This window comes from Phacochoerus africanus, chromosome 14, assembly GCF_016906955.1.
Source record: "Phacochoerus africanus isolate WHEZ1 chromosome 14, ROS_Pafr_v1, whole genome shotgun sequence".
Classification (NCBI taxonomy): domain Eukaryota; kingdom Metazoa; phylum Chordata; class Mammalia; order Artiodactyla; family Suidae; genus Phacochoerus; species Phacochoerus africanus.
In genome coordinates this window covers 58,587,717-58,611,006 of record NC_062557.1, presented here as the reverse complement: position 1 = coordinate 58,611,006, position 23,290 = coordinate 58,587,717, and the positions used below count along the sequence as shown (strand labels likewise).

General features: G+C 50.4%; 1 protein-coding gene and 1 long non-coding RNA gene across 3 annotated transcripts in view; one reads left to right on the top strand and one right to left on the bottom strand.

The window, feature by feature from the left end:
• Positions 1 to 23,290, top strand: part of PIGL (phosphatidylinositol glycan anchor biosynthesis class L) — a 47,947-nt gene that overhangs the window by 3,549 nt on the left and 21,108 nt on the right. Inside the window, exons 2-3 of one of the 2 annotated variants that reach the window (XM_047756920.1) lie at positions 6,969 to 7,068; positions 10,723 to 11,738. In XM_047756920.1, coding sequence (XP_047612876.1) covers positions 6,969 to 7,068; positions 10,723 to 11,029 — 407 coding nt within the window. In that variant the 3' untranslated portion in view covers positions 11,030 to 11,738. Of the gene's footprint in view, positions 1 to 6,968; positions 7,069 to 10,722; positions 11,739 to 23,290 lie in introns of those variants that run through there. The other variant, XM_047756919.1, reaches the window with a different exon arrangement.
• LOC125113973 (uncharacterized) lies at positions 928 to 20,872 on the bottom strand. Its single transcript, XR_007131655.1, has 5 exons — positions 20,500 to 20,872; positions 13,205 to 13,251; positions 5,193 to 5,345; positions 2,411 to 2,526; positions 928 to 957 (listed from the first exon to the last, which is right to left on the bottom strand). It is a non-coding gene; the product is annotated as an uncharacterized LOC125113973 (long non-coding RNA).

Here is a 23,290-nt window from a genome sequence, read left to right as displayed (position 1 = left end):
TTTGCTGTCTTTTATCCTCTCCCCTGAATGAAACTTCCCATTCAATTGTTTTCTCTTGTAATGTTTTAAATTACTTTTTACACTCCCAACTCATTAAAAATTGAATGGATTAAACATTACCCACCTTCATAATGAATTCTAACATGAAAAGCAGGGAACTAATAACATGTGATGTAACGTAATGACAACTAATTGTGTGACATGGAAACACTGTGGACATGAAATGGGGAAAAGCACGAGCGCTCTTTGCAGGGGCTGGATTAAGGAAACTTCTCAAAGGTTTTCTTTTGAGCTGGTCTTTAAAAATGGGACTTAGGAGTTCCCGTTATGGCACAGCGGGAATGAATCCGACCAGGAAACATAAGGTTGAAGGTTCGATCCCTGGCCTCTCGCTCGGTGGGTTAAGGATGCAGCGTTGCTGTGAGTTGAGGTCGCAGACGCAGCTCAGATCCTCCGTTGCTGTGGCTGTGGTGTAGGCTGGCAGCTACAGCTCTGATTCGACCCCTAGCCTGAGAACCTCCAAATGCCGCGGGTGCGGCCCTAAGAAGACTAAAAATAAAAATAAAAAAATAAAAATGGGACTTAGGTATACAGGAGATGGGCCAAGTCGTTCAGGGCAATAGTAACAGCTTAAGTAAGTCTTGGACTCATTTGAATAATTCATTCTAACTACATCTCCACTTTTAGGGGTAGGGAGAGGCAGAAGAAAGTATATTTTGTTACTAGTGGCTCATTTAATACTCTCAGCGATCGTATGATAGGTGTTATTAAATATACAAATTCAGTATATTTGGGATTTCTAAAAATATATGATCTTAAGTATTAAGTACCTTCTCTTAGAAATGGAATAGCAGTTGTCTCATGGCACAGCAGGTTAAGAATCCAGCATTGTCACTGCAGCGGCTTGGGTCGCTGCTGTAGCACAGGTTTGATCCCTGGTCCAGGGACTTCCACATGCTGCAGGTATAGCCAAAAGAAAAAAGAGAGAGAGAATGGAATAAATTAGTAATATTTTAAAACATGAAGAGAGCTATAGAAACTAAAGAACAAGACCCAAAGGTTACATCTCCGGCCCTATTTTGTTAAAATAAATAAATAAATAAATAAATAAATAAATAAATAAATAAAATAGATACAGACAGCTATAAAGTATATCACAAATACTGAAAACTGGACAAGGAAGTCAGAGAACTGAAATATTTATGAATGGCCTGCACATGGAGGGCAACCCCCCAATTCACCACCAACCCAGGCCGTGTCCCTGCTCCTCCTCGTACCTGTGTCCTTCCCAGAGCCCCTCTGGTGCCCGGCGCAGTCACGCTCCCTTGGCAGGGTCTGGGAGAGCCCGGGTATTCAAGGACCCACGCGGGCGAGTGGGTCTAGATCCCCACCCCCACCTACAGGGCGTGGACAGGCTTTACAGTCTTTGTTTCAGCTCGAGGCTCCTCACAAAGCCAGTCTGCTGGGTCCCTGTCCTCTTGCTGGTTCCATCTCTCAAGGTGGACGCCGGAGGGCATCATCCTTCCCTGCTGCGCGCACACGCACAGGCGCACACACTCAGGCGCCTTCCCCTAGGGTTTGGGCTGATAGGATTTCCATGTGATCAAGCCAACTGAAGAACACACAGGCTTCCAATGACTAACTGGAAACAAACGCCTGTTGATAAATGTTGGCACTGACAGGTTAACTAGCAGGTTAAGTGATTATAAGAATATTATGTATCTCTAAGTATGTACTTTCCTTTTTTTATATAATGAAGCTTAGGATGTACATGCCAGGGAGCCTCTTCCACACACCCCCAGTTTGAACCTAACATAGCATGTACGTGTTTATAAAAATGTTCACATCTTGCTGAGTATTTACTTAACTGCAGAATGTTACATGCTTTCCAGAGCTTTTTATTTACATAATGAGGTCGAATTTTTTAACTGTTATAAAAATAAAGGACTTGCTTAAACTCTGAGAAAGCATAAAAGAATTGCTAATGAGAGTTCCGTCGTGGTGCAGCGGAAACAAATCCAAGTAGAAACCATGAGGTTTCGGGTTCGATCTGTGACCGGCATTGCCGTAAGCTGTGGTGTAGGTCGCAGACACGGCTCAGATCTGGTATTGCCGTGGCTCTGGTGTAGGCTGGCAGCTGCAGCTCTGATTAGACCCCTGGCCTGGGAACCTCCATGTGCCGTGGGTGCGGCCCTAAAAAGCAAAAAAAACAAGGAAATGCTAAAGAACATTAGGACAGAGGCCATGCAGAGAGGAACTGCACACTGGCCCAGATGGCCTGTAAACAAGGGGGAGGAAAGAGGAGGGTGTGAGAAGGAAAGAAAGAACTGCAGGACGACTCTGACAGACACACAGACTGGGAGTACCCAGCCAACCAGAGGCAGGTGTCCACAGGGCCTGCCCTACCTACCGGCTGCAGGGGTGGGACACGGCTCTCAGCAGCGCATACCTCCCGTCCCTTCTGCGGCAGTGCGCGGTAGTGGTCAGGAGGTGCCTCCCCGGTCGTTTCCCCTTGGGAAGGACCATCTGTAAGACACAGATCAGAGAAACCAATGAAACAGCGTGTTTCCATTTGTCAAAGTCAAGATTAACATGCATCCCTTTGGGGAGCAACGAAATAATACAGCACTCAAGTCTGGGTGTGCTGCACATATGCCAGCAGCACAGTGCCAGCGAGCGCAAGGGGGGCTTTGCTTTGGTTTGGTTGTTTTTTAGGGATGTTTCCAGGCTAAGGGTCAACGTGGTAGCTGCAGCTGCTGGCCTACACCACAGCCACAGCAACACCAGATCCAAGCTGGCCACACTGCAGCTCATGGCAACACTGGATCCTTAACCTATTGAGCGAGGCCAAGGATTCACCCTGCATCCTCATGGATCCTAGCTGGGTTTGTAATCTGCTGAGCCACAACAGGAACTCCGAGAGGGGCTTTTTAAAATGCATATGTGGCTCTGTTTCTTTTTTTGTTTGTTTGTTTGTTTTTGTCTTTTTGCCTTCTCTAGGGCTGCTCCCGCGGCCTATGGAGGATCCCAGGCTAGGGGTCCAATCAGAGCTGTAGCCGCCGGCCTACGCCAGAGCCACAGCAACGCGGGATCCGAGCCGCGTCTGCAACCTACACCACAGCTCACGGCAACGCCGGACCCTTAACCCACTGAGCAAAGCCAGGGATCAAACCTGCAACCTCATGGTTCCTAGTCGCATTCGTTAACCACTGCGCCACGACGGGAACTCCAGCTGCTCTGTTTCTTTTGGTTTTTAACCATGTAACTCTTTCACCTATTCAGAATAGTCTTTTAAGGTAAAACAAACGTCTACCTTTATTCATTGTGGTGTATAAATGTGGGTCATTACAAAGTGACTTTAATTTCTATTAAGTGTCGTTATGTTTGCTAGTTGTTCCTAAGTATGCGGTATCACAGGCTGGAAGACTTCCCTAGGCAGACGATTATCCATGAGCTTATGTGCACACGCACAGCGTGCTTCTGTTTACCTCAATCTACATTCACCCCAGGTACCTCCTGCCTCCTGGAATAATGATCTGCAAACTTTTTTTGGTCACATATTCTTATTGGTAAAAGCTTTTGAGCATATACTCCAATTATATGTATATTTATTTATATCAATGGAATTAATGCATACATTATGAAACAGTAACAAAAGCTGACATTTATGAAGGACAGGGCAGACAAACAAGAAGTTCCAAAGCCTTTTCTCCAGCCCAGCAGAAGGTCCTGTGCAGCCCAGATGCACTGGGAACATTCTTCTCCAAAGTGTCGGCCAGGAGCTTCCTCCACTAAAGTGCCCACTTGTTACCAAACTTGGTGAAAAGGTTTAAAATGATCTCTGATTTCATCTCCCTCACTTGTTCTAAGTTCCTCAATTCAAACCCAAAGCAGGGAGTTCCCATCGAGGTGCAGCAGAAACGAATCCGACGAGGAACCACGAGGTTGTGGGTTCAATCCCTGGCCTCACTCAGTGGGTTAAGGATCCAGTGTTGCCATGATCTGTGGTATAGGTCACAGATGTGGCTCAGATCTGGCATGGCTGTGGCTGTAGCCAGCAGCTGTAGCTCCGACTGGACCCTTAGCCTGGGAACCTCCATGTGCCATGAGTGTGGCCCTTAAAAAAAAAAAAAAAAGCAAACCCAAACAATAAAGCAATGCCACCAGCTCCATGAATGCACTGGCCTCCCTGCTACACAGCTTCTCACCCTCTCAGTCAGAGCCCGACCTCTGAGGTTAGAAATCGCATCACAGGTGTACCTGAGACTCTTCACCTGCCGTAGACATAAGCGACCTTAAAACAGAACTGCAGAGCAAACGTGTATCTATTTGAGAGGAAGCTATGATATAATGACCATCACCAAATGGATGACAATTTCTATCAGACTTTTTAAAAAAAGGAACTCGGAATTCCCATCGTGGCTCAGTGGTAACGAACCCAACTAGTATCCCTGAAGACAAGGGTTTGATCCCTGGCCTCACTTAGTGGGTTAAGGATCCAGCATTACCAGGGCCTGCATGGTAGGTTGCATTACCAGGGCCTGCATGGTAGGTTGCAGATGCAGCTCAGATCTGGCACTGCTGTGGTCCTGTGGTGTAGGCTGGCAGCTGCAGCTCTGATTCGACCCCCTAGCCTGGGAATTTCCACATGCCACAGACGCAGCCCTAAAAAAAAACAAGTTCAAAAATTGCAACGAGGGCAGCATAAAATTAAGCTGTTATCTGGGGTCCTTCTGTTGGTTACAACATAATGAGTGTCTCCTATCTGGGTTCAAACAGTTCAAAACTAGCCCTCAAGTAACCCCTGCCAAAGTCGAAAGGTTTCGCTTGGGAGTTCTCTCTGAGTTTTCTGGAACAGGAAGCAAAGCCACTGTCTGCTTAGGGCCTCCTGAGCGCCTGCCATGTGCTGACACAGGGTGATTCAATGCTGAATGAGACCGTGACTTTTGAGGTCAATGACATCTAGGAATGAATAATCAGATCACAGAGAAAAGTCCATCCTTCTCAGCAGGAGCCTGGAAATGATTACTCGCCAGGGAAAATAGCAGAAGGCTCCCCAGAGGGAATGGCCTTGATCTGGACGATGAGAATGGATTATCATTCAGGAGGCAAGGAAGGGGAGGAGGGGAAAGCAAAGACAGAGCCGTCAGGGAAAGAGAAAATTCACACCGAGCACCAAACACGCGAGTGACCTGTATCGTCATGAGACCCTCGGGAGGAGGGAGGGGGTGGGATGGAGGGAGAGTTTGGGGTTCGTAGCTGCAAACTCTTCCACTTAGAATGGATAAGCAGTGAGGTCCTCCTGTGCAGCACGGGGAGCTCAATCCAGTCTCCGGGGATAGACCCTGATGGAAGAGAATACAAGAAAAGGAATGTATCCAGACCTGTGACTGGGTCACTTTACTGTACAGCAGAAATTGGCACAACATTCTAAGTCAACTATACTTCAACCAAAAAAAATAAATTAAAAAAGACAAGCCTCAGGAGACTGCCATTATCCCTGCTTTACGGTGGAGAGACTGGCTCGGGAGGGTTAAGCAGCGGGCACGAAGCACACACGCAGTTCCCTCTGGAGGTGAATTAGAGGGCGCAGGAGCTAGACAGTTGCTCTCACGTGCTATTTAAACGACACCAAAACATCACGGTATATATTATTTGTAAGGACACAGAGGAGTGGCACTCAGCAGAACTATCCTCGGAAGCCGCGTGGAGTGCGCTGTGGGCAGGATCCCCAGGGCATCCGGGACAGCTGGTTTCTAAACTCTTCCAAGGAGGATATTTTCTTATAATACTGAAATATTATTATATTATATTATTTAGAAAAGAGTATTATAAGATAATTTTATTTATAAATATGACTCTTCTAAATATAAATAATATTTGCAACATTGTGATATTTATGTTAATATATTGGTAATATAATTTATATTATTTTATAATTTATAATAATATATTATTATTAAATAATGGTATGAGTATTATTTCTAAAATATATTAAAATATTGCTATTTATTATATTATAAGTATTATATATGATGTATTATTATTAAATAATATTATGAGTATTATTTATAAAATATCATTGTATTAAGAAGTAGTTATTATTTTTTAATATTAAATAATATTTTTAGGAGTAGCACCCTCTTCTTTCTCTATTTACTTATTTTTGGCCACACCTGCAGCATGTGGGAGTTCCCAGGCAAGGGACCAAACCCACACCACAGCAGCAACTCTGAGCCCCTGCAGTGACAACATGGGATCCTTAACCTACTGCGCCACAAGGGAACTCCAGCAGTGTCTTCTTTAAACAAGTGTTTATCAGATACTTGAGGACTATCAATTTAAAGGAGCCTAAACTAGTACTGTGTCCAGAAACCCACCTGTTCTGAGAGGTTATTGAAGGGTCAGGCCTAAATCTGCTTAACCCCCAAGCCCGAGCTCAAAGCCTGTAGCATGTGACTGAAAGGCAGACAGACAGACACGTGGATAAGAGAGAAGGGGAGGAATTCCATGGTGACGGCAAAGACGGTGGCGTCTCCAGGAGCGTCTGATGCAACTTAGTGTTGCATTTTCTTCAACCATTTATCATAACCACAACATTTTTAGGCAACTTAAGTCCTTTAGGGAACAAGATAAGAATGAGTGAACCAGGAGTTCCCATCGCGGCTCAGCGGAAACGAATCTGACTAGCATCCATGAGGACACAGGTTCGATCCCTAGCCTCGCTCAGTGGGTGAAGGATCTGGCATTGCCATGAGCTTCGGTGTAGGTGGCAGACTCAGCTTGGATCCCACATGGCTGTGGCTGTGGTGTAGGACGGCAGCTATAGCTCCGATCTGACCCCTAGCCCGGGAACCTCCATATGCCATGGGCATGGCCCTAAAAAGACAAAATAAGAATTAAAAGAATGAGCGAACCAACGGATCTCCAATTAAAGAAATGTACCCCCGTCTGTTTGTCATCCTCAGGAGATTACTACAATCAAGGGGAGATGCGTAAGAAAGAACTCCTGCAGAGCTGTGACGTGTTGGGGATCCCATCCTCCAGCGTAACAATCATTGACAACAGGTAAATTTCTCTTTTCACAACGCAGAAGTTCATTGGCAGCAGACATGCAGTGGGACTCTCAAAAGATGCCAAAAAAACCCCTCATGTGGGTAGATAAGGACATCTCATTTGAGAAGTCTACTGGAAATAGTTTCACATTTGTTTTTAAATGACAGTGTGATGCAAATGAGTTTCTTCAACTGCTGTTCAGATTGGGCGTCTTAAGACAGCTACTTCTCTTAAATCTTTAAAAAAAAATTGCCCTGTAAAAAATTTCAGAAACACAAAGACCAGTATTGTGAACCCCCGCAGGCCTCTTCTCTGCGGACTAGTAATTACCAAGCCTTTGCTACACGTGTTCCATGTGTTCCCCAGATACCGTCTTGTGTGTGTGTGTGTGATTTTTTTAAAAACCCACCCACCAGGTGATGCTGTGCCTACCTCCCTAGGTGTACACCCCTTAAGGAGGGGGACATTTTTTTCATGTATCATCACCCCATCTGACAAAACTGACAGCAACGGCAATTCCTCGGTTCCTCCAACACCCCGTCCATAGTAAAATTTTCTCCACGTAGCTCAAAAATGTCTTTTTACAGCTCGTTTGTTCAGATCAGGGTCTAATCCACACATTATAGCCGGTCGATTGATAGACTCTGCACTTAAGTGCGGTCCCCCTCCTCCCCCCGAGACATTACTGCTGGTTGAGAAAACGGAGTCCGAGGTCGTGGAGAATGTCTGCCTGGTCGTGGCACCGACTTGTTCCTCTGTCCCTCGTATTTCTTGCAAACTGGAAATCGGCCCTAACGTTCCGGGCCAGAGGCTGGCCTGTGTACTTCCTGCCATCATTTCAGGAGACACGTATCGTCTCACTTTGGGTGACTCTGCAGTTGACCTCGCATGGCAGTGGATGCTCTTTTCCTTGTCAAGACCAGACATCAGCCTTTCAAGGGGTGTTTTCTTGGTCGCTTGCGTCATTAATTTACTGGCAGCTGCAAAACGGTGACTTTCTGTCTTACGCGTTCTAGATGTATTAGCTACGGTTCTTCTGGAAAGCAGAACTGTATCCACCGGGGCTGTTTAGTTACCCTGAGGTACAGTTTGACCCCCAGAGAGAGGCTGAGTGCTGCACTCTTTCCCTCTCATCGCCCTTTTCCGCACGAGGAGCTGATCCCCTGCGTACCTGCGGTGCTGAGGCACTGGCTGGCTCTTGGATGGGGAGGGCCCTGCCTTATTGCCTCAGGAACGTAGGTGGTCATGTGCTCGGTTTTTCAGTTTAAGTCATTCTGTTCTTAGATGCTCCAACTGTCTCCTCTTTGGCCGCTGAGCCTCTTCATGGTGACTCATGTGTCCTTTTGATAAGAAAGCGAGGAGTTCCCGTCGTGGCACAGTGGTTAACGAATCCGACTAGGAACCATGAGGTTGAGGGTTCGGTCCCTGCCCTTGCTCAGTGGGTTAACGATCCGGCGTTGCCGTGAGCTGTGGTGTAGGTCGCAGACGCGGCTCGGATCCCGCGTTGCTGGGGCTCTGGCGTAGGCCTGTGGCTACGGCTCCGATTCAACCCCTGGCCTGGGAACCTCCATATGCTGCGGGAGCGGCCCAAGAAATGGCAAAAAGACAAAAAAAAAAAAAAAAAAAAAAAAGAAAGTGAGATTCTGACTTCATTTATTACAATTTTTAAATCCCCTGAAGATCCTGCAGCTTCAGCAACATCCTCTGCTCGTATAGTGCTACAGCAGAAGAGTAGTAAACTTGTTAAAAATAAATACTCTCGGGAGTTCCCGTCGTGGTGCAGTGGTTAACAAATCCGACTAGGAACCATGAGGTTTCAGGTTCGATCCCTGGCCTCGCTCAGTGGGTTAAGATCGAGCGTTGCCATGAGCTGTGCTGTAGGTCGAAGATGTGGCTGCAGCTTGGATCCTGCGTTGCTGTGGCTCTGGCCTAGGCCGGCGTCCACAGCTCCGATTCGACCCCTAGCCTGGGAACCTCCATATGCCATGGGTGCCGCCCTAGAAAAGACTGAAAAATAAAAATAAAATAAATACTTTCAAGGACGCTGGTTTGAAGATTCAAGGAAACCAGGTGGCTTAGTCAGCTCAGGCTGCCCTAGCAAACCTAGACCAGGGGCTTACACACAGAAATGTGTGTTTTCTCACAGCTCTGGGGGCTGGAGGTACCAGGTCAAGGTCTGGCAGGGTTGATTTCTGGAAGGGTCTGCTTCCTAGCGCAGTGGCCGTCTTCTCACCGCACACCCCCACGTAGATGCAAAAGAAGTTCCCCTCTTCCTCTCACAGGGCCACCAGTCCTGCAGGGTTAGGGTCCCACACTGCGACCGCGCTTAACTTGAGTCGCCTCCTAAACACCCATTTCCAAAGGCTGGGGGTCGGGGCCTCAGCAGGTGCGTGCAGGGAGGACCCGATTCGGCCCCCAGCAGCAGGGGACTTTTCGTCATCTAGCCTCTCGTTTCCTAACCCGGAAAAAGCAGAGCTTTGGAGTCTCGCTTGGGGTTACTGAGACGCGTCCCAGGGCTGCACGCGGAGGAGGGAGAGAGGGGAACGCTGTATGGAGGACCTCCGCCCGGAATCTGAAGGCAAAAGCATGTCCTAACTCATTACAGTCCATGGTCTGCGCTCACCTTCAAAAGAATCCACTGTCCCCACGTGAGACCCAAAGCCGAGGCCTCGTGAGAGGCTGAGTGTCTCGCCGAGGTCGTCCGGCTCACCGCCTGGTCACTCTGCTTTTTGTCGCCTCGGTGCCTGAGACCCAGGTTCACAACCATCGTCTCATTTAATTCTCCAGCAAAGGACAGGTTTTATCATCCTTTTTTCATTTCACATGAAGAAAGGGACGCTTAAGAGCCTCCTCGGAGGTCACACGTTACTATGCGGCCATCGGCACTGGGCACACAAGTGACTCCCGAATGCCTGGCTTTCTGCACGGAAGCAGGTCGCCGCTCTGCCACTGTGTGCAGGCGTCGGGCGTGTGTTTAAGGCGACCCTTGGTAGGCGTGGTGCACGGTCAGTGCTTTCTCCCACTGATCTGAACTGCACGGCTGGATTTCAGGGAGACATGGAGCCAGAGGGGCTCCCCCACTAAACCCCTACCCTGACCCCTTAAGGAGGGAAAAGAGAAGGCCTGACCTCAGCAGTGTGACAACCCAGTGGATTTTTGGTACCTTTACCTGGTTCCTTACCACCCAAGTTCTATGAACTTGCCCAGATCGGTGGGGGGGGGGGGGATTCTTTGGTGACAAGCTCGTTGTCCCATCATATCCTAGCGTACACACCAATCTTTCACTCTGCACAGTAAGCCCCTCTGTATCTTTTATTCCTGAAGCCCCAACCTGCATCCTAACCCCTGACACACCGTAGCTGCTCGTTTCATGTTGAATAAATGGATGACTCGCTTATACCACAAGCGACACCACGTACAGGTGTCAACTCAGACAACCTGAAAGATACCTAAGCCCCAGCCCGCTTGCCCCACTGTCTGTGTTTACCCAGAAATGGTGATGAGCAAACCTATTTCTGAGACTTCAGTGAAACGGTTTTCATGTTCTTAATTGCATGGAACAGTCTGGATCCCTGACTTACTGGTTATTTTTTTACCTTATGGGACGTCCTAAGTGAGAACTTTTGGTAGAAGGATTTTCGCCTTCATCTCTTTGCCATTCTATAGATTTGCTCCACCGTCCTGGGGGTTCAGCATGATGAAAACCTCGCCTCTCCCGGGGCTTGTCTTCACATCACTCTGGCATCAACAAGCCCAAAGCGACGGCCGACTAATTTTAGCTGAACGAGGAAACGGAACCCAGCTCCCGCTAGGAAACATGAGTGAGCCTGGCTTGCTAGCAGCTCCTGGGCATCCTTGTGTTTTCCAGGAAATGCATGCCCATCTTACAGTGAAAGAGAAGCCACAAGGCAGAGTCAGGGACTGCTGGGGACATGATGGTAATGAAACCCCCTCTCTTCTCGGGACCCAGTAAGAGCGTTCCCTTACCCAGCCCTCCAAAGACCACGTGCACACAGCCAAAGCGGGCCTGACCAGGCAGCCTCTCACCGTGAGACCTGAAAGCCAAGCTTCCCGCAGGCCGCTCCTCCAGATGCAGGGTGACTGGGCCGAGGCACCAGGCCCAGTCCCCGCTGGCAGGAGCCAGGCAGGGCTCGCGTCCTCCCAAAGGGCGAGCAGGGCAGGGCCATTTCCTAGAGGAGGAACCAGGGGAGGGGACCGAGGCGGACCTGGCTGACACAGAAGCTGGCTCCCCTGTCAACACAGAAAACTGCAGCACGGCCACTTCAAAGGCAGATGCGGGAGCTGAAGGGAGGCTGGGTCTCTAGGTCCCATGAGTCAGTGCAGAGGCAGAGTGGGACCAGGGAGGGGGGCCTTAGCGAAGCTTGGGTTTGTGGCGGGTTCTGCTCCTTGAAAGAGGTCGCAAAGACACCACAGACAGAGGATTGAAGGTGACTGTGTAAGGGGACGTTGATTACAGCACGAATGGAAATACCAAAATGTTGGTAGCAACCTGATGTAGCGCTAGGCCGCCAATGACACAGCCGTGTCCAGAGCATCAGACCGCAATTCAGAGCTTCCTCCGCATAAACAACCTAGGAGGATGCTCATAATATAATATTGAGCTTAAAAAAGCAGCATATACTTTCTTTACGCTTCTCTATACGTCCACAGTTTGGTTTGGTTTTGTTTTTGTTTTTTTGCTTTTTAGGGCAGCACCTGCAGCATATGGAGGTTCTCAGGCTAAGGGTCTACTGGGAGCTGTAGCTGCCAGCCTACACCACAGCCCCAGCAACATGGGATCCAACTCGTGTCTGCAACCTACACCATAGCTTACGGAAGCACCAGATCCTTAACCCACCGAGCACGGCCAGGGTTCGAACCTGTGTCCTCATGGAGATTAATCAGGTTCTTAACCCACTGAGCCACAATGGTCATTTATATTTTCCATAGTTTCCATATAATGAGCATATATTAGTTGTAAACCAAAATTTCACTAGATTCATTTTAACATATATTATTTCCAGGCATATCTTTTTTAGCCTTTATATTTTGGGGGAAAAAAACTGACTTTATTTTTTAGAGCCATTTTTGGCTCACAGCAAAACTGAGAGGAAGGTACAAAGCTTTCCCATATACTCCCTGCCCGCACACATGCAGCGCCTCCCCCATTATACACACTTGTTACAATGATGAGCCTATACTGACACATCATAATCACCCAAATCCATAGTTTGCATTAGGTTTCACTCTAGTTTCACTCTTGTGAATTTTATGGGTTTGGACAAATGTGTAATAATGTATATCCATTATTATAATAATGTTATGCAGAGTATTCACTGCCCTGAAAATCCTCTGTGCGCTGTCTACTTATGCTGCGCCCCCCCCCCCCGCCCCGCCCCAGCAACTACTCATCTTTTTCCTGTCTCCACAGTTCTGCCTTTTCCAGAATGTCACATAAGCAAAATCATACAGTATGTAGCCTTTTCACATTGGCTTCTCTCACTTAGTAAAATGCATTCATGATTCCTCCATGTATTTTCATGACTTGTTGGCTCATAACTTTTCTAGGGCTGAATAATATTCCATTGCCTGGATGTACCACAGCCTGTTTATCCATTTACCTACTGAAGAACATCTCAGGCACTTCCAAATTTCAGCAATTACAAATAAAGCTGCTATACTGGAGTTCCCATCGTGGCACAGTGGTTAATGAACCCGACTAAGAACCATGAGGTTGCGGGTTCGATCCCTGCCCTTGCTCAGTGGGTTAATGATCCGGTGTTGCCGTGAACTGTGGTGTAGGTCACAGACGCGGCTTGGATCCTGCGTTGCAGTGGCTCTGGCGTAGGCTGGCAGCTACAGCTCCGATTAGACCCCTAGCCTGGGAACCTCCATATGCTGTGGGAGTGGCCCAAGAAATGGCAAAAAGACAATAAATAAATAAATAAATTAATTAATTAATTAAAAATAATAAAGCTGCTATAAACATCTCTGTTCGGGTTTTCATGTGGACGTAAATGTTTTTCAGAAATGAAGAGACACTGACCAAAGGAGCAAGACGTGCATGTGTACATATGTATTTCTAAATAATTAATTGTAACACATAACTGTAAAAACTTTAAGTAAAAATCAAGATGCTTTCACTTACAAATAACCATCGCGACTGCTCGGTGCTCACCTTCTTTCTGTGCACATCTGCAGAGAGAAAAGCAGCTGGATTGATGGCTGTAATTTTATTTTATTTTTTTTGTCTTTTGTCTATTTAGGGCCACACCTGCAGCATATGGAGGTTCCCAGGCTAGGCGTCCATTCTTAGCTGTAGCCATCGGCCACACCACAGCCACAGCCATGTGGGATCTAAGCCGCGTCTGCAACCTACACCACAGCTCACAGCAACACCAGATCCTTAACCCACAGAGCAAGGCCAGGGATCGAACCTGTGTCCTCATGAATGCTAGTCGAATTCATTAACCACTGAGCCACGACGGGAAGTCCCAGTAACTGTAATTTTAGAAAAATGGAAGTAATTCCATAAATGCCATGGCTTTAATAAACAAATGAAATGGAATGCTACTTGAAAAGAAATGGGAATGAGGGAGTTCCCGTCGTGGCGCAGTGGTTAACGAATCTGACAAGGAACCATGAGGTTGCGGGTTCGGTCCCTGCCCTTGCTCAGTGGGTTAAGGGTCCGGCATTGCCGTGAGCTGTGGTGTAGGTCGCAGACGCGGCTCGGATCCTGCGTTGCTGTGGCTCTGGCATAGGCCGGTGGCTACAGCTCCGATTAGACCCCTAGCCTGGGAACCTCCATATGCCGCGGGAGCGGCCCAAAGAAATAGCAAAAAGACAAAAAAAAAAAAAATAGAAATGGGAATGAAACAGAAGAACTTTGAAATAAACTTCAGATACCTGTTTCCATTGAATCCAATTCCAGTGGATTAATTCCTAAAAGTATCTGTGCAAAATTAACAAGGAAACATAATGAAATGTTTTGAGACTCGTCAGCGCTGTTTTAGCCTTGGGAGAGGGAGTTGGTGTCTTTAACCTGAGTTTGGAGTTATCCACTTCCACTAAGGCCAGGGGAAGTGAGCACACTGGAATTTCTTGCCAGAAACCCACCTCCCCGGATTCCCTTTACACTATGATTTCTACGTTGTCAAGGTTGAGGACACATTCTTTTCACCAGCCATCATGCTTCTCAGGCGTGATCTTCTGATAGAGCGGTTTCCTTGCTTCATCCATGTGGATGCTGTAGAACTGTTATTTCTTTTGCTGTCTTCAGTTGCGTTTGAGGGGATCGAGTGAAGCAGAAATGTCCCCAGCACAATAACTGGAAGTCCATATTTCCACTCGTTCGATATTTTCATTCTTTTTATTTGTTTCGTGCATCAGCTGGAATAATTGCGCACACTTCCTTCCCATCAACTACTTGGTACCCTGAAGGACATTTTGTAAGGAAAAGGCAAGATAAATGCTTGATTCTCTACTGACCAGTGATGTTTAAATGAGTTGCTTTCCTAGTGTCTGCAAACTGGCACAATATATTTTTGAAAAATCATTATGAACTCATGAATTGCAGTTCACTGCAATAAAAGTTCTCCCATCTTTTTAAAAAATGGAAGTGTAGTTGATTCACCAGGTCATGTTAGTGTCAGGCACAGAGCGCGGTGATTCCGTTAGACGTACAGTCTTTTTCAGCTTCCCTTCCTTTCCAAGTTATTACCAGCTATTGAGTTGAGCTCCCTGTGCTGGACAGTAGGTCCTCGTTCACATTTCTGCTTTAGACAGAAGGCTGCCAGCAGAGGAAGGAAGGACGAATGTGAGGAAAGACGGTGAGGAAAGTGCACGATGACGTAAAGAGCTCTGGTCCAGGAGTCAGGACACGTGGCTTCGGGGTGTAGCTCTGTGTGTCCTTTGGCAATTATGTCCCCGGCTCTGGGCTTCTCTTCTCTTCTCAGCGCAGTGCCTGGATGAGATGGTGACTTTCCCGGAGGCTCCTAGACAGTCAGTCTCAGGAGCAGGGCAGGGAATGGCTGTCCTTCCATAATGGAGGCTCGTGTGCTCAGTACAGACGTATGTCTGATATATTTTGGTGCTTCCCATTCTGCTAAGCCCTTCCACCCTTCGTGACATCCACGGCAGACTCTGCCCACTGTGACAAGTGGGGGGTCCTTTCATCAGAAAGCCGGGTAGGGATTTTAAAAAACTCAGAGGTAGATCTTCTCTTAAGCACCAAAATACGTTTAGCCAGCCCCCCCTCACCTCCACTGTCACAGTCCACTGGGGCTATTCCAGCAAAAACTACCATAGGGTGGCTGGCTCCTGAACAACGGAAGTTCACGCCTCATGGGTCTGGAGGCTGAAACGTCCAAGACCAAGGTGTCAGCAGATCTGGTGTCTGGCGAGGGTCTGTTTACTGGTTGGCAGGTGGCTGACCTGCCAGGTCCTCCCAGGAGGAAGTGGGGAGGGAACCGTCTGGGGTCAAGAACGGTAAGGGCACCAATTCCATCATGACTCCAGCCTCCTGGCCTCACCCCTCCCATTCCCATCACGTCAGGGAAACAGGTGTCACCATGCGAACGTTGAGGGGATACAAATCCTCAGTCTCTAGTACCTACGAAAATTGTACTAGGAACCAAAAACTTTGCGTAAGAGGCAACGAGTTCTCTACCACGAACGTCTTCCAGACAAATAGTGTTACTGTCCAGAAGAAAGGTCACTGGGTCAGCCTTTCAGATAATTTCTGCACAACACCACGTTCCAAGAAGTAACTCCTAGTCATTTTGGGGATGTTCCGGGAGCTCTTGGGATAAGAAACATGGCAGCCACCTGAATGGCACACTTGGAGATGCTGCGGTGCCAGACTGCCCTGGTGAGATAGACCTAGTTCTCCAGGCTGAACCGCGGCTGAATGAGCCAGTTTCTGTACTGGAAGATGGTATAGGCTTTATTGTTTGGGCATTTTTTTTTGTCTTTTTTCTTTTTTTATACTATTGCTGCCCTCACATCCACTGTCAGTTGATTTTCAGCAGTGCCACCAAGACAGGTCAATGGGGAAAGGATACCCTTTCCACAAATGGCGCTGGGGCAACTGCATACCGACTTGCAAAAGAACAAAGGCGGACCCCCTTCCCTGCACTAAACACACATTAGCTCAAAGAGACCTAAATATAAGAGCTGAAACCATACAACTCTTGAAGGAAAATACTGGAGTAAATCCTGATGAGCGTGGGTTAGGCTAAGCCTCCTTGACACCAGAGGCACACGCAACCAACAAAAGATAAAACGGACTAATTGAACTTCGTCAAAATTAAAAACTTTTGCGTTTGACGCACACTATCAAGACAGCGAAAAGACAACTCAGAGAATGAGAGAAAATATCTGCAAACCATGTATCTGATAAGAGATTAATATTATATATAGATACACAGGTAAATGTAATATGTGCTTACATATTATAGAATGTGTATAACATATAAAATAATATATAAAGAACTTCTACAAGCAGCAACAAAAGGACAACCTAATTTAAAAATGGGCCAGGGGGGAGTTCCCTTCCTGGCTCAGCAGTTAATCAGCCCAATTAGGATCCATGAGGATGTGGGTTCGATCCCTGGCTTCCCTCAGTGGGTTCAGGGTCCGGTGTTGCCTTGGGCTGTGTAGGTCGCAGATGCAGTTCAGATCCCATGTTGCTGTGGCTGTGGTGGAGGCCGGCGGCTGTAGCTCTGATTGGACCCCTAGCCTGGGAACCTCCATATGCTGCAGGTGTGGCCCTAAAAAGCAAAAAAAATTGTTAATCAAAATAAACAAGTGTGGAGTTGCTATCGTGGCGCAGTGGTTAACGAATACGACGAGGAACCATGAGGTTATGGGTTTGATCCCTGGCTTCCCTCAGTGGGGGAGCTGTGGCATAGGTCGCAGACGCGGCTCGGATCCCGAGTTGCTGTGGCTGTGGTGGAGGCCGGCAGCTGCAGCTCTGATTGGACCCTTAGCCTGGGAACCTCCATATGCTGCGGGCACGGCCCTAAAAAGACCAAAAAAAAGGCTAAATAAATAAATTTTTAAAGATGGGCCAAGGACTTGAATAAACATTTCTCAGGAGAAGACACACAGACGACCAATAAGCACAGGAAGAGATATTCGGCATCTTTGGTCATTGCAGGAATGGCAATCAAAACCACTCTGAAACACTACCTCAGCCCGAGGAAGGTGACCGTTTTTTAAAAAATAAACTAGAAAGGGAAATGCCAAGTGTAGGCCAGGCTACAGAGCAACCGGGACCCCCTGCATTGGCAGGTTTATAAACTGTGTAAACAGCTCGGCAGTTCCTCCAAAACTTAAATACAGAATTACCATCACCCAGCAATTCGACTCCAACATAAATACCTAAAAGGACTCAAGACAGACGTTCAAACAAGAACCGGTACGTGACTATTCGTCGCAGCCTTCCGCGCGGCAGGTGAAAGGGAGAGGCCTGCAAACGCCCCTCGGTCCGTCCACACGGTTATTCAGCCAGAAAAGGGAGCCAAGTCCTGACGCGCCACGGCAGGGAGGAACTGAAAAGCAGCAGGTGACAAAAAGCCACATGTTGTGTGATGCCATGGATCAGAAACGTCCAGAACAGACACATCCAGAGAGACAGAAAGTAGATTCGTGGCTGCCAGGAGCCGGGAGGAGAGGGAAGTGGGGAGTGACTCACAGTGGGCTTGGTTTTTTGAGATGATGAAAGTGTTCTAAGAGTGTTGCACACTCCGGCACCCTGAAAAAAGACTGCACACCGAATCGCACACTTTGAGTGACTCGCACAATGACAGCAATATTTAATAACAGAACATCTGCCGCGTCTGCTGTCAAAACAAAGAGGACAAGAACGTAAGAGTGAAGAAAACGAGTGTGACCCTTGCTTCTCCCTGAGCACGTGTCGCTCCTCAGGGCTGTGAGTGCTGCTCACTTGATGCCGAAGCCTGCACGCCTTCCAGGCTTTTCAAATACAGGTTTACATACAAACATGCATGCAGTCCTTTTTCAGTCTTGCATACTATTCCACGGGATCCCTGTATCACCCTTTGTTTGATGGCTCAAACCATCCGGTGGCCCGGCCAGAACCATCCCTAAATAAATAAACCCATGACCACTCCCTCTGGAGCAACACACAGTGAGAAGCGACGTCATGCTCCGTCAGCACAGGCAGAGGGCTCCTGTTTAACACCATTCTTCTCCATGCCCTTCGCCCCATGGCGGTGTCTTGAGACCCAGGGCAGCTCAGCTGCTCCGAAAGGTGGCTGCCTGTGTCTCTCAGTAGCATCTCTGGGCTCTGCCACAGAAGCCCCTCCTGAAGTCAGACCCGTCACCCCACTTTCTAAACCTGGGAAGAATCTGCCTCACCGTTTTCAAAGGACATGTGGATGAATTTTTTGTTGCTTTTAGAATTTTTTTTTCTTTTTAGGGCTGTGCCTGCAGCATATGGACGTTCCCAGGCTAGAGGTCAAATCAGAGCTACAGCTGCCAGCCTACACCACAGCCACAGCCACAGCCACGCCAGATCCAGGCCGCATCTGCAACCTACACCATAGCTCGTGGCAACGCTGGATCCTTAACCCACTGAGTGAGGCCAGGGGTGGAACCCGCAACCTCATGGACACTAGTCAGGTTCATTCCTGCTGAGCCATAATGGGAACGCCCCAAACTTCGTCTCATGTAGTTTCAGATCGATGTACATAGCACTTCTGGGATGGTCCTTCTAAAAAGAAAAGGCCTTCATGAGGCACCAGCCAGCCTGCTCCTTCCCTCACGAGAGGTAACAGTGAGGTCCTGGAGAAGGACCCTAGGAGTAAAGACAGCAGCGTCCCCCTCGGAGGAGCCCTGGGGTGTGTGGTGACCTAACTAACGGTCACCTCCCGGGTGCGAATTAGATCGTTTTCAGAAAGGGGCCGGTGATGCCAGAGGGCGTGCGGTGAGCGAGGTCGGGTCCCAGGCGATCGGGGCCGGTGCTGTCGGGCTGGAGGCTCCCGCGACGTCACCTAGACTCCGCAGCTGTCCCAGACCGCCCGCTGCGCGCTGCCTCCCCATCAGCCACGCGGAACCGAGAATAAGGAACACACTCTTGGAAACACCTGGGGCTCATCGAGCCCAGCTAGCAAAGGAGGTTCTCTGGGCCTAGAAGCCAGGGCTTCTCCCCAGGCCCGAAGGAGCATCCCGCACCCTGTTCTGACTCTCCTGCTGGGCATCATCCCAGCCCTGGGCGGCTTGTCCCCGTCCTCACCCTGAGGCGTGGGAACCGCAAGTCCCTCTACCCAGAGACGCTCTTCCTACGCCCAAGAGGAGGGACGAGGCATGTCATGTTTGGAGAACACACCCCGGCAGGGAGCCTGCAGGCGGTGCAGTTAGAGTCTGGCCCTGGGTCTCTTTCCAGAACACTCCCCGTGCTCACCTCCAGGCTAAGACCTGAGGGGCTCCCATGACTTCCCGTCTCTGCGCCACGTGGCGCTGTGTTTCAGACGCCATGGCTTTGGAGCTACACAGCAGGTGCCGCCCACCGCATAGTCCCCTCGTGCGAACGGTGTCAGGAACCCAACGCCTGGCGGGTGGAGCTGCTCAACAGATACTGGTCCCTTCCTTGCTCTTTTTAGGAGGAGGCGGAGACCAGGTTCCCGAACCTCCTGAATCTCTAAATGACCTCAGGAGCGAGTCGGGCCCCAGCAGGTCTGGGGCTTTTAGGTCTTGGGCTCCACCTGGCTGTTAGTCTTACTCTGACCTCCGAGCTCAGACCCTTGGGTGTGAGACCAGCCACAGCAGAGACGGCGTCCCAGCCCCTCTGCCCGGCTCCACACCAGGCCCGCGATGACAGCTGGGGACAGAGCCCCCTCAGGGAGCCCCCGTCTAGGGAGAAGACAGGGCAAGAGCAGAGACAGGGCACAAGGGCAGACGCCCGACCTGGGGTCCGGGGCGGGGCTGCCGAAAGATGGAGCTGTGATGTGACCCGACGGCGGAAAGGGCCGGCGGGGAAGAAGCACCCCGGCCGCGTGTGTGACCGTCCAGGGAGAGGCAGGCCATCCAGGCGCGTGCAGGACACCAGGGGCCCGTCGCCTCCTCCGCCCACGCCGCCCCTTTCTGCTTTTCCCCTTCCGTGAAACAGGACCAGCAGCTTGACGGCTGACGCCGCTGCCATGTCCTCATTCTGCCCGACACTTTTCTCCCTGCTTTGCGTTAATTAACTGCTTCGCTTCTCAGTCCCGCGAGGTCATCACCGCTGCTCCTCCACTTTGACAGACGAGGAAACCCACTCGCCAAATAACGGGCCCAAAGCACAGCAGGGCCCCGCGGCCTCGCCCTCTGCTTTGGCCTGTGCTCCCAGCTCCACGGCCCTGGCACTGGGTCCAAACAGACCAACCGCAGCGGCGTTTCACGCAGGGGAGGGACTCCGTGGGCCTGGCGCCGCCGAATTACCTGTGTGCCTGTTAACGCAGGGGCCGAGTCTCTGCTGCAATCCTCTTGATGGGTGGGGTGCGGGATCCGGGTTCTGCCTCCTTCACAAGCTCCCCAGATGATCCTAAGGCACAGGAGGGTTTGAGAACCTCAGGGCTGGAGGCTCTGACTGGCGACCCCAGATTCCTGCGAGAGAGAAGTGTGTGGACGAGCCTGGATCAGGGATCCGGGGACAGAGGAGGCTTAGCTGGTCTTCCTGCCTGGAGCACAGGCCTGGGAGCCAGCCCGGGGCCGGGAAGGCGGAGCAGGACGGCCTGTGAGGACGATGAGGACAAGACTGGAATCGCCAGTCCCGGGAACTCCTAGAGGAAACCTCCGTGTGTAGAACAAAGTCCCCCCCCCCCCCAAGAGACAGCACAGCCTCAGCTCTGACCTGTCCCCTGTCACAGGACACTTGGTTCTGGGTCCTCAGAGGCCGCTCCCCCCGCCCCCACCTCTGCTTCCTTCTGCCCCACAGAGCCGGCTGAAGATCTGCATTTTTCACAAAGCCGGGCTGCGGGCTCACTCGCTGCCGTCGCTTCCTCCTTGTCACCAGCCCATCCAGTGTCTTCCTTGGCTTTGGAAACCACGGTTTTTCGGAGGCCAGGGTAAGGCAGGGACACACGTCTGTGGGTCCTTGCTGAGCCCAGGGAGAACCAGGTCTGTCATCACTCCTGTGACACCACCCACAGTGCGCACAGGGGCGCTGTCCTGGGCTCGCCAGGTGACAAGGTGGGCATTTTTAACCCCTCAGCCTGCGGGTGGGCTGGACCGCATTGTCCAGGAGCAGAAGTCAGGGCCAGAGGCACCCCCAGAGCCAGAAACACGGAGCATCCGTGCTCCCTGGGGCCCCAGGGGCCCAGCCAGAGGGTGGACCCAGGGGGCTGAGGCCAGGCTGTGGCCAAAGTTCGCAGCTTGCTGTCTGGCCCCTGAGCCTCCGCGGAGACGGGAAGCCAAGGGTTTGTTTGAAAGAATGAGTCGCTGCCTCGGTCAGGTATCCAACCAAGACCGGCTTCCTAACCTGAGTCCCTACGGAGTTAGACGGCTGGGCCCAGGGGCTCAGGTTATAGCCCGATGCCAGCCTGGCCGTCACGCTCAGCTTCCCACTTCCACGTATCTGACCCCCACCCTGGCCTCCATGCCTGGCCTGGGTTCTCATCATGCGGCTGGTTTCCTGGACTGGTCCTCTGTGATCCCCCAGGTAGTTTCAAATGACTCGATGGGAGCTGAGATGAATGTACGGGGCCTCTTTTTGACCAGATGTGATGAGTCACCTACGCACAAACGCGCAAGCTGTTACCCGCGGGAACTTCCGCAGACACGGCCTCTCCCCGGACTCGGGGCCAGCAGACTGTCACCTCTCAGCCCTTCTGTGACTGGGACGTTGCATGGGCCCGCTCAGTGCGCCGAGCACACCCGCCTCAAGCGCTCTGAGCGACATCACGGAATAGACAGTGCGTCCCTCCTTACGGCAAAATGAAGTGACGAGAGGACCTCCGAGAGAATTTCATGACGTCCCTGGGGCTCGCCTCCCAAGCAGAACGGGCAACGTCTCCTCCGTGACAGCCTCCGCCTGGGGACTGTGGGGTCTGGGCCCCCCTCCCCCTCCTCACCCGTGAGGCGACAGCAGGCAGGCAGATCTGCGCTCGCCCCGCGTTCCTCCTTGAGATAAAATGAGGATGCTGAGTTAGATCATCGCCGAGGTCCGTCCTCAGAGCCAACGTCCTGTGATGCAGTGAACACAGTACCGTCCTGCAAAAAGACAGGTACCCGAAACAGGGCTGCCAGAGAAAGTACAAGAGGCCCAGTGGCATCTGTTTTAGACAAACGGTCATTTTTTGTAAAATCTAAGTATATCCCACAGGACATAATTATATTTTGAAAAGGAGGCACGGTTTATCTGAAAGGCAGGTTTTAGCTGGCATCCAGTCTTGGCAGCCCTAACCCCAAATGCCATTCCTCTGATCTCATTTCTGAAGGTGGGCCTCGCCACGTCCCTACCTGTGCCTGCTCGTCCCCTGGCTTTTTATCCTGAGCCCGAAACAGGCTGTGAGTATCAAAGTGCTACTCCCTGGGTGGCCTCACCTAGGAAATAAGCTCCCAGAATGTAGAGAGGATGGCTGCCCACTCCCTGTTTCCTAGAACCAGCTGCTCGGAGACACCTGGCCACCTGTTCCTTACAGCCTTGCCCATAACCGCGCCTTGGCCACGTGCCTCGCTGCAGCCGTAATGAGCTTCGGGGGAAATTTTCCTTGGCTTCCGTGTGTTATTTCATGGTTGTGGCTGCTTCCCGGATCTGTCTGGTCAAGATTCCCTCATCATTCAAACAAGAAGCCCTCTGCTCGACTGGCGCGCATCCGTCCCTGCCCCTCTCTCTTGCTCTGAGTCAAGGACCATCTGTACTCACCACCCCGGCCTCACCTCTTACCCTCCCCGACGCGGTGAGGTCTGGCCCACGGCACTCACGCCTCCGCCCCCGAAACCCCTCTTTGTCACAGTCACCCTAACGTCCTCATTGTGCCATCAGTGGGCCCTTTTCAGCCCAGTCTTACCAGCCTCCCGGCAGCCCTGGTGAAGGCTGAGCCCACCACTGCCACCTCTGGAAACTACGTTGGCGTCCGTGACAGTTCTCAGCCCCAGCTGTCCCCTGCCTCCTTCCTTCCCGGCCACCCTGTGCCGTCGCCTTCACGTGCCAGCCGCAGGTATGGGCCCGAGCTCTGTCCACAGCACCTGCACGCCCCCTAAGCCTCCCTTCCCCATGCTGGCACATGTC